General features: G+C 53.4%; 1 protein-coding gene across 1 annotated transcript in view; it reads right to left on the bottom strand.

Moving 5' to 3' along the window:
- Positions 1-15,084, bottom strand: part of GRHL1 (grainyhead like transcription factor 1) — a 43,512-nt gene that overhangs the window by 13,295 nt on the left and 15,133 nt on the right. The window contains exon 9 of the mRNA XM_090280896.1: positions 1,473-1,631. Coding sequence (XP_090137022.1) covers positions 1,473-1,631 — 159 coding nt within the window. The remainder of the gene's footprint in view (positions 1-1,472; positions 1,632-15,084) is intronic.

Raw genomic sequence — 15,084 nt, 5'->3', positions numbered from 1 at the left:
CTCCCTAGATTTTGAGGAAAGAACACGAACATGCCATCGGCTTTTCTTTGGGTTTCTCTTGGCTACAAAGGAGTGTGGGCTAAAGGAAAGGGGTCTGACCGATGTGACTGAAAGCCCCCGTGGCGCCGCAGGCTGACGGCTCAGGCCCCCCCGGCCCCCCTGCAGACCCGGGGGCTGTCAGCGTGCGCGGCTCAGGTAAGGAGGGCTGCCAGGAGCCGGCCTGACCACAGGGAGCGTGCCCTAGGCCACAGTCACCGGGGTCCTTAAGTGCAGAAGTCAGAGGACAGGCGGCGGGGGAGGCAGCATCACAGTGAGCCCTGACCAGCCACTGCTGGCCTTGAACATGAAGGTGCCAGAGCCGAGGAGTGCGGCGGCCTCTGGAAGGGGGACCAGCAGGGGACAGACTTGGCCCCGGAGCCCCCAGAAAGGAGCACGCAGATTTCAGCCCAGGGAGACTGGGTCGGGCCTCTGACGCGCAGAGCCGCGGACAACAGACGTGTGTTGTTGTGAGCCACGAAGTCTGTGCCATTTGTCAACAGTAACAACAGAGAAGCACCAGAGCCTGGCACACTCTCGGGCGCCCGGCAGAGAGTAAATGCTGCTGAACCAGGGCCTTTGAGAACGTACGTGACCTTGATGGTCTCAGGCCATCCCCTGGGGCCAGGTACCCGCTCTGCGTAGCCAGTGCAACCTCTGGTAGCAAGCCCCCTCCCAGCTACCTAGTTCCTTGTAAAAATTTCAATAGAAAGAGAGGGTTTTTTAACAGAGTGAAAAGAGAAGAACTGTCTCCCACTGCTTTCGAATGGGAAAGTCAGTCTTCGATCTTAGTTCAACGGCCCCTCCCTGGTCTGTGGCAGCTGCCCAGGTCCCGAGGACATCGCTCTCCAGTCCTCAGGCCACAGTGGGCCCACCAGCTGTGTCGGAATTAATCCAGCTGAGCCCCTGGCTCTGCACCCAGCAGAAGAGATCATCTCTTTTCCAGGCAAAAAGGAGTCACGCCAGAGACAAGAAAGGACGCTGACATTGTTTGGGCCTATACTTCCTCTTCCTGCCTCCCTGCGGCTTGGAGAGGACGCCAGCCTGCAGCGCACCGTCTCCTGCTTTGGCGAGCCGGCTGACGGGTGCAGGGCACGGGGTGGGGGCAGCCTCTGTGGCTCGTCCATACCAGTCCTGACACGAAGCCCAGGCAGAGCGCCGCATGGCAGCCACTGCCCACAAGCCTGGGGGCTGTGGGGCCGCCCGGGATGAGTCCCATGTGTACCTCCCTGACTCTATCAGACATGCCCCCAAAATGCCATTCTCCCATTAAAACAAGATTTTTTTCTTCCCTATATAATGTGTCTTGCATGTATTTTATATTAACCATAGAACATTCACATTGGACTTAAATAGTAAGACGACCCTGGTCTTCGTCTGTGTGGATGAGCCCCTCACACTGCATCCTGCGCGTGCGCCCCCGAGCCCGGCCTCACCTTGTCACAGAAGACTTTGATCTGGCAGTAGGCCCGGTGCGCGGGCTTGTTGCTGCGGTTGTTGTAGCTGTAGGTGTCGATCTGGATGTTCAGAGGCAGCCCCTTCACGCCCTTCTGAGAAGAGAAGTCTGTGCTTAAGCAGTTCACGGAAATAAAAACCTGCAGAGAAAAGGCTCCGTCAGCAACTCCTCAGCACAGCCTGTAAAAGCACTGGTGTGACTGAAATGATCCAAAGTTGTGCTAAAGGAGCGCGCGGCTTCCCATTGCAAAGAAGTTTTGCAAAAACCAAGGGCTCATTTTGAAACCACTTTCTGTCACTGCAGCGCAGACGTCAAAGGAAAGGAGCAGCAGCTCTGAACTGCGGCCACCTCCCCTCCAGGGCGCTCAGGCACAGGCACGCAGTGATGACTTGTCTTTTGTGACGTCACTTTTAAATGCTAACCAACGGCGCAGGTCTCCTCTGCAGCCGCTTCGTATCTGAGTGCGGGCTCTCCGGGCCTTTGCCTGCAGTCACGTCTGCACCACCGCTTAGGGTGACCTGCAGTGCCAACGTGCAAGAACCCTGGAATTCATGGAATCAGCCAGGGACATCAGTGAAGTGGCCTTGGAGGCTGTCACTTAGGGTCCCGGGTAAACCTTTGCGCAGCGGATGAACACGCCCCACTGCCCCTCCTATCTTTGTGAGTCTGGATTTTAACCTCTCCAAACGTGATTGCAACATTTTTGAGCTCCCTTTCAACTACAGTTTTGTTGTTTTTTTTTAAAAAAAGATTTTACTTATTCTTACTGAGAGGGGAAGGGAGAGAGAAAGAAAAACACTGATGTTTGAAACACCAACAGGTTGCCTCTTTCATGTGCTCTGACCCCAGGCACGTGCCCTGACTGGGGATAGAACCAGTGACCTCTCGCTGGGCCAAAAACCGATGCTGGAGCCACACCTGTCTACAGCGCAACTATTTAGGTTGAGAATTTATTTCTCAGGCGTGAGCACCCCACAGTGGCCACCACTGGAATTACAGTTTTAAAAAACAGGTTGGCACCTTTCAAAGCCCTGAGACCCTCAGGCTGCATTCCTTTCAGGCCACAGGGGAGCAGATGGACCCCAGCAGTGTGGGCGCCCCTGGCTGAACCAAGACCCAGGCAGGGATGAGTTTAATTAGGTTAGAAAAGGGGGGAACCTACAAGAATGTAAGATAAGAGAAGGGAGGGGAAGAGGGGAAGGAGAAAACAAGTTACAACCCCGATGACAAAGAACGCCCTCTAGAAGGGCTGCAAAGTGCTGACGTGGTCTGCTCTTGCTCTGGTCCATATGCTGCTTCTCAGCAGGAAAAGACCCAGACATCCTAACAGGCTGAGAACGTGTCCGAATTAGTAGCTTGAAAGTTCACTGCTTGTCCTGCCTTCACAAACTCCCCACTCAGACCAGTCTATCACCATTCCCACAACACCCTTCGAACGTGCGCTCCTGCCTCACCTCTCTGGTCCCAGCCCGGCCACCTCCACAGAATGTCCCTGTCACCCCAGACTTGAGTCACAGAGCCAAGAGCAGTGACACCACTCACTGAGCCCCTGATGCGGCAGGAACTGTGCTGGCCGTCACCCCCAGGGTCTCATTCCACATCACTGCCACCCTGCGAGACAGCATTATCCTTTCTTTTATAAGGCAAGACAGAGATTTTTAAGATTTTTAAAAATTTTTTGAGAGAGAGGAAGGGAGGGACAGAGAGAGGGAGAGAGACACTGGTATTGAGAGAACACTGACTGGTTGCCTCTTGCACACACCCCAACCCAGGCATGTGCCCCGACGAGGAATCGAACCAGCGACCCTTTTGCTCTGTGGGACGATATCCAACCCACTGAGCCACATCAGTTAGGGCAAGACAGAGAGATTAAAAAAAAAACTGTCCCCGAAGTAGAAAGCGCAGGACTGGGATCCACACCCAGGACTTCCCCCTTTACAGCCTGCTACCTGTCTTTCCCAAATTAACTTTTTATCCCAATTGCCTGGCTCTTCTTTACCCCTTGAAACGGTTTGCCACTTTTACCCACGTACGTTTGTATTTCCCTGACTCGGCTGTAAACACTCAGTAGGCGAGGTCCCTATTCTCTGCTGTGAGCCCCTCTCAGTACTGAGCACAGGGCCTGGTCTGGGACGGTCTTGTCTTGCCTGCTACGATTTTCCTTTCCATTTATTTCATTTTTTAGTAAATAAGCAAACTGATTTAATTTTTAAATACCTAAATCTAGATATACAGGCAAAGAGCGGCACACGTGAATTTCAAACCCATTATAGAAACTTGGTACTTTGACTATATTTTTAAAGAACACTCCATACACAATTCATAAATTTGAGTTGAGGAGGCAGTCTATGGAGGAGATGAAAGAAAAACAGGAAGACAGGAAAACAGACAGAAAGACAGTAGTTCATGCAACAACTGAGCACATAAAGCAACCAAAGCAGCCAACAGAAAACTTTAACCTCCCTCTCTCACTCTGAAGCACACGGTTCAACTCCTAATGCAGAAACCGCTGCAGGGAGACTTACACTTGACCCTCAACAATTCCAGGAGGCCTTTCACCAGAAGCCATATTCCCTTTACAAGGGTTTCAGGGTAATCCAGCCGAAAACCTGACACCCCCTTGCTTTCCAGTGTCAAGTTTCCATTCAAAACAGAGATAAGCGGGAGCCAAGTGTGAGCACAGCCGTCAGAGGCACCGCCCTAACCGCTACTCACAGTTCCTTTGGCTCCAAAACTCAGAGATTAAAACAAGTCCCAATGTATAGTTTCCTTTCTTCGAAGAGTTCAGATAGTCTTACATGTATTTATATGTATCCCATCAGATTTTTAAAACCCATTTTTTACAGAGTTATAGCCCTATCAGATGAGAACACTCATTTCATCAGTGGGAAGGTATCTACTAAAGGAAATGCCCGACCCTGCTATTAGCAAGGCCATGGCCGTCCCCAAGAGCTCATCGTTCACAACACAGTGACCAGAAAAAACACCTGTTAAAACCTATCAAGCTCTGTTTATGTTTATGACTCAGGTGACGTGTGTGGGTGAGGTGTGTGCTCAGGTGAGGGTGGGAGGCGTCACTGAATGACAGTGATGTCGTCCCCACGGAGGACAAAGAACATTCACCCAGCCCTCCGTGCCCGGGACACAGCACTGCCCAGCACAGATGCGATTAATCAAGGCGGGAACCGCAGAGGGCGTAGTAAATAAATGGGGCTCGGAGTGCGGACGATGTAGACACATAAAACAGCCTTCATGTGTTTGTCTGGACCAGGAGGCGGCTCACTGGTTCTGTAAAATGGCCCAGGAGGACTTTAGCTTCTGTGGGCCACGTGCAACGGCTCGACTCTGCAGGGCCAGGGCACAGGCAGCCAAACACTAAGGGACAGATGGGCGTGTCGGTGTTTCAGGGAAACTGACGGACGGGTAGCTGGCTGGCCGGGCCAAGGGCTGCAGGTGGCCGACGCAGGTCACGGAAACCATTCGCTAAGCTCCCGGACGGCAATTTCTCCTTACGGCGACCCGCTGTGGCAGGCGGGCAGGAAGTACCATTTCCCTCTTTGTAAGTCAGTGTCTCCGCTTCCTGCAGCAGCGAGCACCCGAGAAGGCGCGCCCCATGCTCGTCAGTGACGCAGCCGGCATCCGTGCAGGGGGCTAGGGTAAGTCCTGAGGGTGACGCTCGCGTCTAGGCATCTTTCCCAGGAAGGTGACCGTCCTCCATCAGGAGCACCCAGAACAGGCGAGAGGGCAAGTATGGGCACGCGGCCTCTCCTTCGGGTCCCGGGGCAGCGGGGACACCTAGCATTGGCTGTACCCGGGGCAAGCCCCGGATGAGCAGGACAACAGGCCAAGTCCCCCGAGTCTGGGCAAAACAAAGGTCCACACCGTTCTCCCCACGGAGAAAAATACTTTCTCTACCGTGTTCACAGAAACCCCAGTACCTCCTACAGAGGGTGGGAAAGAGGTGCAAAGGAAGATGGCTTGTTACACCTTCAACTCCTGTCTATAAAATACACGTGTGTGCCCCCCCCGCCCCCCCCACATTACAGCGTCCTGGTTCTGAAGTCTGGGGCAGGCTAAACGATACAAGACCCTTCCTTTCTGGAACAATAGAATGAGCTTTACGACCTCAAAAAACATGACCTTTTCTGTTTTCCTTTCTTGCCACTGATTTTGGGGAAAAGTTATATTTTCTTCAAATAATAATATAAATCTCAAAAGACAAGTAACTAATGTTCCCACTTCAAATCGTCAGAAGAGAAAAACCACAAAAACAAACCGCTAAACAAGCCAAAGACGCTCTGCAGGATTCCTCGTTCAGCGGCCGGCCTGTTTCCTACGACGGTTCCTCGTTCTTGGGCGAGAACTCACGCACTTACAACTTTTCAAAAGAACTCGTTTTGTTTCAGAACCTCAGTTTGAAACTGAGGGAAAACCATAAAGTCAAGATCACATGATCAAAGGACTAACTCGTGTAGATGTTTTAGTCCCGATGCTCACAAGCGCAGACCCGACAAGAAGTCAGATCCTGAACTAACCCGCAGTGACTCCTCCAGGAAGCGCGACGGCGGCCACACCGCGGCGTTCACACAGCGCGACACTGACTGCACAGCCGGCTGCTTTCTGCACCCTCACCCCTGCGGGGGGAAGAAGCAGGGGCAGAAAGACGCAAGGGAACAGCGCGTCCGAAACACAGGCTGCCACCAGAGGCTCACTTCTCAGCCCCCGGAAAGCGACCGAGCGCGAGTGTGACAGACGACCCCGCGCTCACCGCTGCCCACAAACCAAGGCCCAGCCCCGAGGGGCGCTGCCTGCCTCGTCTAAAGCCAGCAGGCGCGTGCGTGGGCTTCAGCGAGCGGACTTCATGCGTGGGGAGGAACCGCCCACGTGTTCCCACCGTCTCAGTCACAGGCGTCAGCGAGGCACTGGGAGTCCATCGGTCAAAGGTGCCAAGGCTGTAAGTGGTTGGGTCAGAGGCTAAATGACGAAACTAACTGAAGCAAACAACAGTAGGCGATTGTTCGTGAACAAAAAGGCTGTTCCTTTTACAAAATTCTACCACAAAAGTCATAGTCGTTCTATATTATTCATGCACAAGAGCCCAATATCCAAATAATATCGCCTTAATTTTTCCTTTCCCCCCACTGAGATGTGCAGAATTTTGCATGTCTTTAAATTTTTATTTATTTGAGAGGGAGAGAGAGAGAGAGAGAGAGACTTGCTGTTCCCCTCAGTCACGCACTCCCTGCTTGATTCTTGCATGTGCCCTGAGCGGGGACCGCACCCGCAACCTTGGCGTATGGGGACGACACTCTAACCCACTGAGCTACCTGGCCAGGGCTAGAATTCCCCACGTTTTTATATCACTGCTCCTATAACAACGAAAATAATTTCCTTTGACTTTCATAATATGGTTTTCTCAACAAGTGGAATAAAGTATTTCAAAATGTGGACCTTTAGATTTGCCAGGAACAATATGAACCACCCTATGAGAGTTTGGATCAAGTTTTCTTTTCAGTTTTGTTGTTTTTTCTTTTTAAGGAATCTGACCTTTAAACTAGAACAGAGCAACAAAGTGCTATGCTCCTTCGAGTGGCCAGACCGTGAGCTTCTCCCCCAGGTGGAGAGCTACGTCCACCTGCCACTTCTGCCGCCGTCACTCTGCAAGGACAAGGACTCTCAGTCCCGTGATGGCATCATGGGGTATTTCATCTTTAAAATTTCTCCCAGTGTTCAGTGTTTTTCTGTATTTCCCCCAATGCCTATCGTTAAATGGTACTGAATTAAAAGCTGGTAATAAGAGGCAGAAAAGCCACGGCTGTGAAAAATCTACGTATTATTCCAAATCTTAGCACATTTCAAATCTTCACAAACCTTTAAATATACAAGACAGTGCCCCCTCCAAACAAAAATAAACAAAAACAGTCAATAAAAAAGAGCTAATATATCATAATTTACAGATTAGCCCTTCTTCCTTCCAACCTCTAGCACGAGGCCTCCCGACAAGAAAACGGTGACAGATCAGGCGCCAAGATAAGAAGGGGAAGCGGCCTCGCTGTCGCGGGCTCATTACCAACCCCACGCCTCTGCAGCCCCTTCACATCGGTCCCTGCTCAGGGCTCTTCAGGAGCGCGCCGCTGTCCCCGCAATAGACACGGGACCGCTTGGCATTCAGGATGGCACGTGTTTCCCACCCCCTCTGGCGGCATTTCTCAAACAGAAATCCTGCCTGTGTCCCCCTCAAACCAGAAAAGCTGCTTAACCCTAAAAATACAGCCAGATCCCCTGGCGGCAACTGACGCCCACGGTACATGTGTGGCTTGCATCTCACCGCTGAATTGAAAACAACGTTGCAAACCTCAGACATTCCACCCCCAATGTCCTCAGTCCAAAGACCCAGGGGTGCATCCATGACAAGCTTGTCTGAAGGGCGAGGTCCAAGGTCCCCAGGAGGCACTCCAGCGCCTTCCGGCCTCCACGGCCCCCCCACGGAGTCAGGCTCCGACAGCTGTGTGCCCACACGCACCGAGGTGGCGGGCTCCCACGGGCGTCTGGACACCGGCCTCGCTCCTACTGTACAGCAGGGCTCACCCGGAGTCACCTGGAGGGGCGTCCTCCGGTCCCCGGCTCCTTCGCGTTTACTTCGACGGCCCCGCTTCCTGGAGAGGCCCCCTCCCCCACTCAGCCTTGACTCCTCTGAGAACTGGGCCGTACCTCCCTCGTCTCCACCTTTCCAGACCATCTCAACGGTGTGCCTGGCCACTGAGAAATCCATGCTCACTGAATGAGTGACCCCAACCTCCTCCAATCCAGCCAAAGAAAGCTACATGGCGCTTCGGTATTTGAGCTACACTCACGGCGTTCTGACCACCTACCCCTTTGGCCTTCAGTACAGTCGACACTATTCTGACCCCACTTCCCAGACGAGGAGACCACGGCTTGGAGGCTAGGTAACCCAGATCGCGGTGGAAGAACCCAGAAGGCCGAGCAGATTTCTACAATATTGGACATTAAACACATGCGTTGAATGAATAATTAAATTGACTGTATATACTCTCTCAAGTAACCTGGAAAAGATGGGGTGCTGGGAGGCTCCCTGACGTACGGCTCTAAGAGAGGTACAAGGGAGTTCCACGGCAGAGAGAGCCACAGAACGAGCTGTGACCTAGCTCTCCCTCACAGCCCCTCCCCTCTATAAACGCCAACGGCAGGAAGCACCTTTCCACGAGAGAAACGGCGGGGACCTCACGGCCTTGCGTTTAATCATTAAATCCGTGACCCCTTCAGGCACAGCATCCTGTCGTAGCGACAGGTGTGGTAACGTCCACAAGTTTCACATTCAAGGGGCAAAGGGCAAGTTCAGTTGCCTCCTCTACTCCACCATGTCTTGGTCTCGATACATCAACACACTGCAGACTAAACCGTTCCAGTTGCCTCTTTCCCACTTAAATTTACAACCGTGACTCTGTGGAGGGGAAAAAAAAGGAAAAAGAGAAAGGTCCAATCAAACGGGCTTTGCAGAAACACTCCGCAGGTCCAGTCTTTCAGAGAGCACATCAAACGCTCCTGCAAACCGGACTCTCGGCTGCAGGCCTGGGAAAGCGTGAGCACGCGGAGCGAAGCGCCTGCCGCCAGCCTCGGGGCGCACAACGAGCTACCCAGTGGGTGCCCCCGCCTGGCAGGCAGAAGCAAGGAAAGAGAGAAGGCCCGTCAGGAGGAAGGAAGAGGAGAGTGGGTTGGCTGCGCTGCGCTGCGCTACGGAAGGTGCTCCAGAAAGCTGGCAAATGAACGATGTTTTACGTCCCCCAAGAGCACTTATCCCCGCTGGGCGCCCTAAAGCGCTGAGCTCCAACGTGCGCAGCATGTGCCCCTGGGCCTGCCCACACCATCCCTTTTACTTGGTTGGCCAAAAAGTCCGTTTAGTTTTTCCATAAAATAAAAGGCACGTTTTTCATGTTCACCAGTATCTTTACTGATTTGGATATTTTGGGTACGTCAGCTGTCTCCCACTATTGGCTTCTAGTGGGCAGAGGCCAGGGGGCTGCTAAACACCTTCCAATGCGTAAGGCAGCCCCACAGCACAGAATGATTTGGCCAAAATGTCAACATACCAAGCTGCCTCTGGAGTCCCCGTCACTTTAAGCCACAGTGTTAGGATTCAACTTGGTCACGTACAGATGCAGCAACCATAGTTTCATTCCCAGAATGCATCTGGTCTGCTAAATGAAAGCAGAAACCCTAGGACAAATTTTAACTCTCTCCCATTCCCAGTCAAAATGATCGCCCTAAAGCACACCTATGTAGCTCTTCTCAGGCTCCTGACAAAGGAAAGGACAATGTGAGCTCAGCGACGTTTATTCTGTCCCCAAACCCAACAACTGTAATTCAAGGGCATAAGTTCGCCGTTCGCCAATATGTTTTGTGACGCTACAGGTGGCAGCTGAGGCCAACGGAGCGGGAAATGGCTTAAGTAGGAACGAAGCTCCAACTCTTGGCAGAAGTCTAACGAGACAGGAACACTGGTCGCGCACGTCACAGCAAACAGTGAGTCCTGATCCACTCCCCCAACCGCCGAAGAGAAGCACCCCACTTGTGCCGGCCCTGCACGGGCTCTGAAGCTCCCCTCTTGCTCCACATGCGCCAGCCTAATTAGTTAACTAATTAAGCCCAAGAAGGTACCAAAGACTGAGTCAGAAGCACAGGAGAATCCAGTTTCACTCCGAAGTCACTGGACAAGCCCAGGAAAGTCACGTTTGCCGCTGCTCAGATGCGTGAGGTGATTAAAATAAAACTCCCACCCGAGAACAGCGTCCGTGTGGACTAAAAGCTGCCCAATGTGCACCTAGCATCGGTGCTATTTCTCAGGCTATCAAATGATCATCGAGAGGTCAGAGAGAGACCTGCAAGGCTGGGGGCGGGGGCAGAGGGTATGGGAAGAGCAAAGTGCTGACATGAAATCTTCTCACGTCCCCGCGGGGTGTTTCCCTGGCGAAAAAACAAGGGTTGAGTCATCGCCCTGCTGTGGCCACAGCGCTGCCTTCCCACCCCGCCCACACGCCAGCTGAGTTTCTGCAGACTGCAGCTCGCCAGGGAAAAAGTCACAGACAGAGGAGGGGGGAGGGGGAGGGGTGGAGGAAGGGGGAGGGGGAGAGAGAGGCGGTGTGGGGGGGAGGGGGAGGGGGAGAGAGACTGACTGGCTGGTTCAGGTGGTCCCTGCATACTCTTCGCTCTGTCACTCCCGCAAGCAGGACCTAGTGAACTTAAGGACACTTGGCAGATACAATGATTTGGCACCTGTTGTCCCAAATAAGTAGCATGTTTGTTCTGAAATATGCAGGACTGCGTGCAGGTGTGACACAGGCAGACACAGGCCACATTCCCGCAGCTCCAGGCCCAGGATGGGACGGGGACGCATGTGGGTCACCAGGGAGGCTCAGCAGGCAAGCGGACTTCCGACCAAAATGCCTCATTGTAAGATACTTTCTGCTTTCAAAGAGGCAAAGGGAAGAGTCCCAGAGTGAGTTAGGGATGTGGAGAGGCCCCTGTATTCTGACGGAAGGACTTGGAGGCTGGCATGTGCCACGTAGGGAAACCTGAACTTCAGGGTCCCGTGTGTCCTTGGGGTCTACCAGGGGTCGGGGCAGAGGCAACGCGCTGTGATTGGCCCCACAAGGAGCGAAACTGTTTGAAGGGACAGATTTAGAAGCCACCTTAGACGGAGTTTCCAGGAAGGAGCCAGGAGAAGGAGGGCTGCAGAGACAAGCTGCCCAAGGACAGAGTTCTACAGAGGAGCTTGCTGTTTCTGGACAGTGGCAGGGTGCAGGGAGGGGAAAAATCTGAGAAGAAGGAAGGAAGGAAGCAGGCGAGGGGGAGAGAGAGAGGGAGGGAGGCAGAGGGAGGGAAGGGGAGGGAGGGGGGAGAGAGAGAGAGGGAGGGAGGGAGAGAGAGAGGGAGGGAGGGGGAGGGAGGCAGATGAATTTCAATGGCAGCACAAACTGCAGCTAAACAGACGCAGGACTCCAGACCCGCTTCACAGGACGCAGGCTTCACGACCAAACCAGGGCTTTCGACCAAACACAGCGTGCGCTTGGCCACGCTGTCTGGCGTGTGCTCGGTGCACGCACGCTGCTGTGGCGTGCGGCGTCGGAGGCTCCCCAGCACGGCAGTGCGTTTTGTTTCACATCTGGACGAGCCTCTGGCTTACACACTAGCGCCCACGCTACGAAAGGCTCCCCAGCCACAGTCTGACAAACCTTGCAAGAAAAGTAAAAGATTTCAAGGAGAAACCTTTCTCACAATCAGGGGGCCCAGAACAGTTTTTTCAAAGCAAATTTCCAATTGCCAAGTAAAGAATTTATTCCATATCAGCTAATTAAAGGCATTCCCCACAAACTTCCAATCGAGAAAAGTGTCTTGCCGCCTCCGGTACGTGTCAGACGTGTTCCCATAAGGAAACGTGGCCCCCGTTCAGCGTCACCACCGTTTACATTTTTACTCTGACAAGCCTGTATTTCCAAACTGCATGAAAGGAAACCCCAGGAGGGGAATGAGTGTCGTTTCAGAAGCCTCCTCGGCCACCTCGGGGGTCCCCAGGGCGCTAGGATGGAACCTGGATAATCCCGCTCAATCCCGTCGGCCTCCTGTCTGCCTGGGCTTGAAGAGCCTCTCCTCCTTTGTTTGAGGGTAACAATGCTCCCCGACTCCTTCTGCTATTTAGGCCAGGGAGTGTACACTTTTGTTTTAAATCTCCTGCCTGCATTTAATTGCACTTGCGAGTAAGGGATTTGACTCACCTCTCCCCCTCCTCCCACCCGGTCACACCGGGAACGTCAGGTTGTGCAACCGGCCACACCTGTCCCTGCCTAATGCCACCGCACACGGCAACACCTCATTCTGATGGCGCACTTGACCGATGCCTCACTAGCATGGAATCCCTACCAATGTAAGCAATGCGCTCAGTCCAAGCAAATTAAAAATTACTCTCACAGTGAATTCCAAATACTATGCTTAGACCAAACAACAGCCTGGGATTAAACTCCTAACCCTGCGTCCCACCGCATACCAGGCAAGCCTTCAGCTCAGGTTACCAGAATGGTCACAGCCCCCCTAACCGCACCCCCCCCCCAAGGATCTCCTGTGCTCTCGGCGACAGGGGACAGAGGCACAGGCAGCCAACGGTGCTGCACCCTGACACAGGCCCTGTGGGGCTCCACGCTCTGCTTCCGTCCTTTTTCTTCTGTGATTCGAGCCTCCGCGGGACGCGCTCAGCATCTGCCTCAGAAGGACAGCCCTCGGGACACCTGGAGCTCCTGCTCAGCGCTGACAGGGGACACTTAGAAGGAGCCAGGGCTGCCCCCAGGGAGCGGACGTTCTGTCTGTCCCGTCTCCAACCGCCCTTGCCCTCTCCACTGGCCACACACCCCACCGAAGGTCAAAACTACGGGGACCTCGAAGACACAGGAGGTGTGCTGAAACCGGCTCTGTCACCCCGGAGAGAAGACCTGCGGCTGCATCTGCCTGCAGCACGGCCACCTGAAACGAAGGGCTCCCTTCCGAAGGGCTGGCGGGGATGGGGACACGCAGGCCCCCCGCCGCGCTGCAGGAGAAACGCCAGACCTGCAGGCCCTCCCGGGCCACGGAGGCCCAGCCCGGAAAAGCAGCACGAGCGCCCGCGCCCACGCCCAGCCTCTCCGAGGGCGCCCGCCCCAGCCGGAGCTTGGCGCAGGCCCGCCGGGAAGTTCTCTTAACGTTTTAAAAAGGAAACGTGTGAGTGGCAGCTGCGCCCCAACCTACCTTCTAGCACAAGGGTTTAGATGTCGCTACTGGGAGAAACGTGTTAAATGCTGTGCACCCCTGGGGTTCATTCCATCTTTCGGAGGCTCGCTTACCACTCGCGGGGGTCACCAGGACCTGCGGCTGACCGAAGAGACGCCAAGCTGTGGCCCCACGCCGCCGGGCCTGCTAACGTGGCCTGGGGAGGGCTCCCTCAGACTCGGGTGCCCAAGTTCCACTGGATTCCATGTAACTGCTTTGTGGCTCGTAAGTTCCACTCCTCTGCAGTTAAACGTCACTCATCCGACAACCGAGAGAAATTACTTCCTGGTAGCACACGAGCTCTTCCGCTACAAGCATTTACAGCAGTGAATCCAGTGTCACCCTATTAATAAGAACCCTTACACTCTGAAATAGCCTCCCTTGCAGGAGCACTCTCTGTGCATTTCAAGGTCCAGGGCCTTGCCTGCGCAGGTGGCCTCATTCCGACGCTCCCACGTGCAGACCGAGGGGCTTCCGGGGGCGCTAAGCAGGGAGCACCGCCTTGCTAAGTGTGAACACGGGCCAGGTTCTTATCACGGGGCCTAGGGCGGAACAGCATTCAAAGGCTCTCATTCTCTCTTGGGAACTGCTTTTCTTCTGTTTATTTTAGATCTTGAGTCTTTGAGAGGCCCTTACTTCGTATCACTAACCAAATCTCAAAGTTGTTGTAAACGCTCAGATTTACAATCCAAGCAAGAACTTAAAACCCTGGGCCGAGATGTACAATGTATCCAGATTTGCTCCCTGGGTTTTGGAACTCCTGAAATGACCAGAACACAAAATCCCAATTATGAATTCTTTGCATTTCCACAAATAATTGGGCCATATTTAAGATCTCGGGCTAGCCCACAAAAGCCTGCTAACCCGCAATCCACCTGAAGACGGTACTTGTGTGTTAGCCTGCACCCGCAGTGCCGCCGTGGCCAGGGCAAGCCTGCAGACACCTGCCGGGAGGAGGTGTGAGTTCCAGTAGTGGGGGGCAGGCGCCCAGCTGGCTCTGCAGCGATCCTCAGCATCCGGGGGGTGTTCGTCTTCCTCCCACCTCCTCAATGCCATCCCATTTCCTAGTCCCCTCCTCCACGAAGGGACACACGCCCTCCTAGCTTACAGGTCCTGAGTGCCGGCCCCAGAGCACCATCTGGGAGTGTTTCAAAGGGCACCGTTCCTTCCTGCCAACATGACCTCAAGCAGCTGATCGCGGCTGTACATCAGGAGGGAGGAAATCTGACTCAGGTATTTCACGATGAAATGGGAACAACTGATGAATTTTAACTTGCCCAGAGATTCCTGACTCTTTCAAAAGATGCCCGACCACCCAAGCAAATCCAACCTCATGTGGAGTACAGAAAAATGAATGAGATAGGTCTACTGCCTGGGGGGACTGTTTCCAAAATACTTCTACTTTTCTAAACAATGTCCTTCTCTACCACCACTTTGAAAACTAATGGTTTTTTTTACAAGTTCCATTACTTCTTCAAGTTTCCATGGTAACAGCAGGTATGATTATGCTGAAGAATGTGTCCAGGGACCATATAAGGAGAGTCTGGCCATGACAGCATTTTCCCCAGACTGGAACATAAGCCACCTAATGTGTCCTCAAAGTAGAGTCCCCCCCTCACCCCCCCGCAAAGTGTGCAGAAGCTACGGGAGAGTTCAGAGGTCAACACTGTGCCAGAATTCTGGTTTTCCTCATTCTGGCGTGGCTAAAAGGGTCTATTAGTCATTTTTTAAAAAAAGTATGACAGGAAGGAGGGAATGCCATGTATCTCCAATAAATCCTC

Source organism: Furipterus horrens, unplaced genomic scaffold (assembly GCF_987537825.1).
Source record: "Furipterus horrens unplaced genomic scaffold, mFurHor1.1.pri manual_scaffold_6, whole genome shotgun sequence".
Lineage (NCBI taxonomy): Eukaryota > Metazoa > Chordata > Mammalia > Chiroptera > Furipteridae > Furipterus > Furipterus horrens.
The sequence above is the reverse complement of the archived record's forward strand: the minus strand, read 5'-3'. Positions and strand labels throughout refer to the sequence as shown.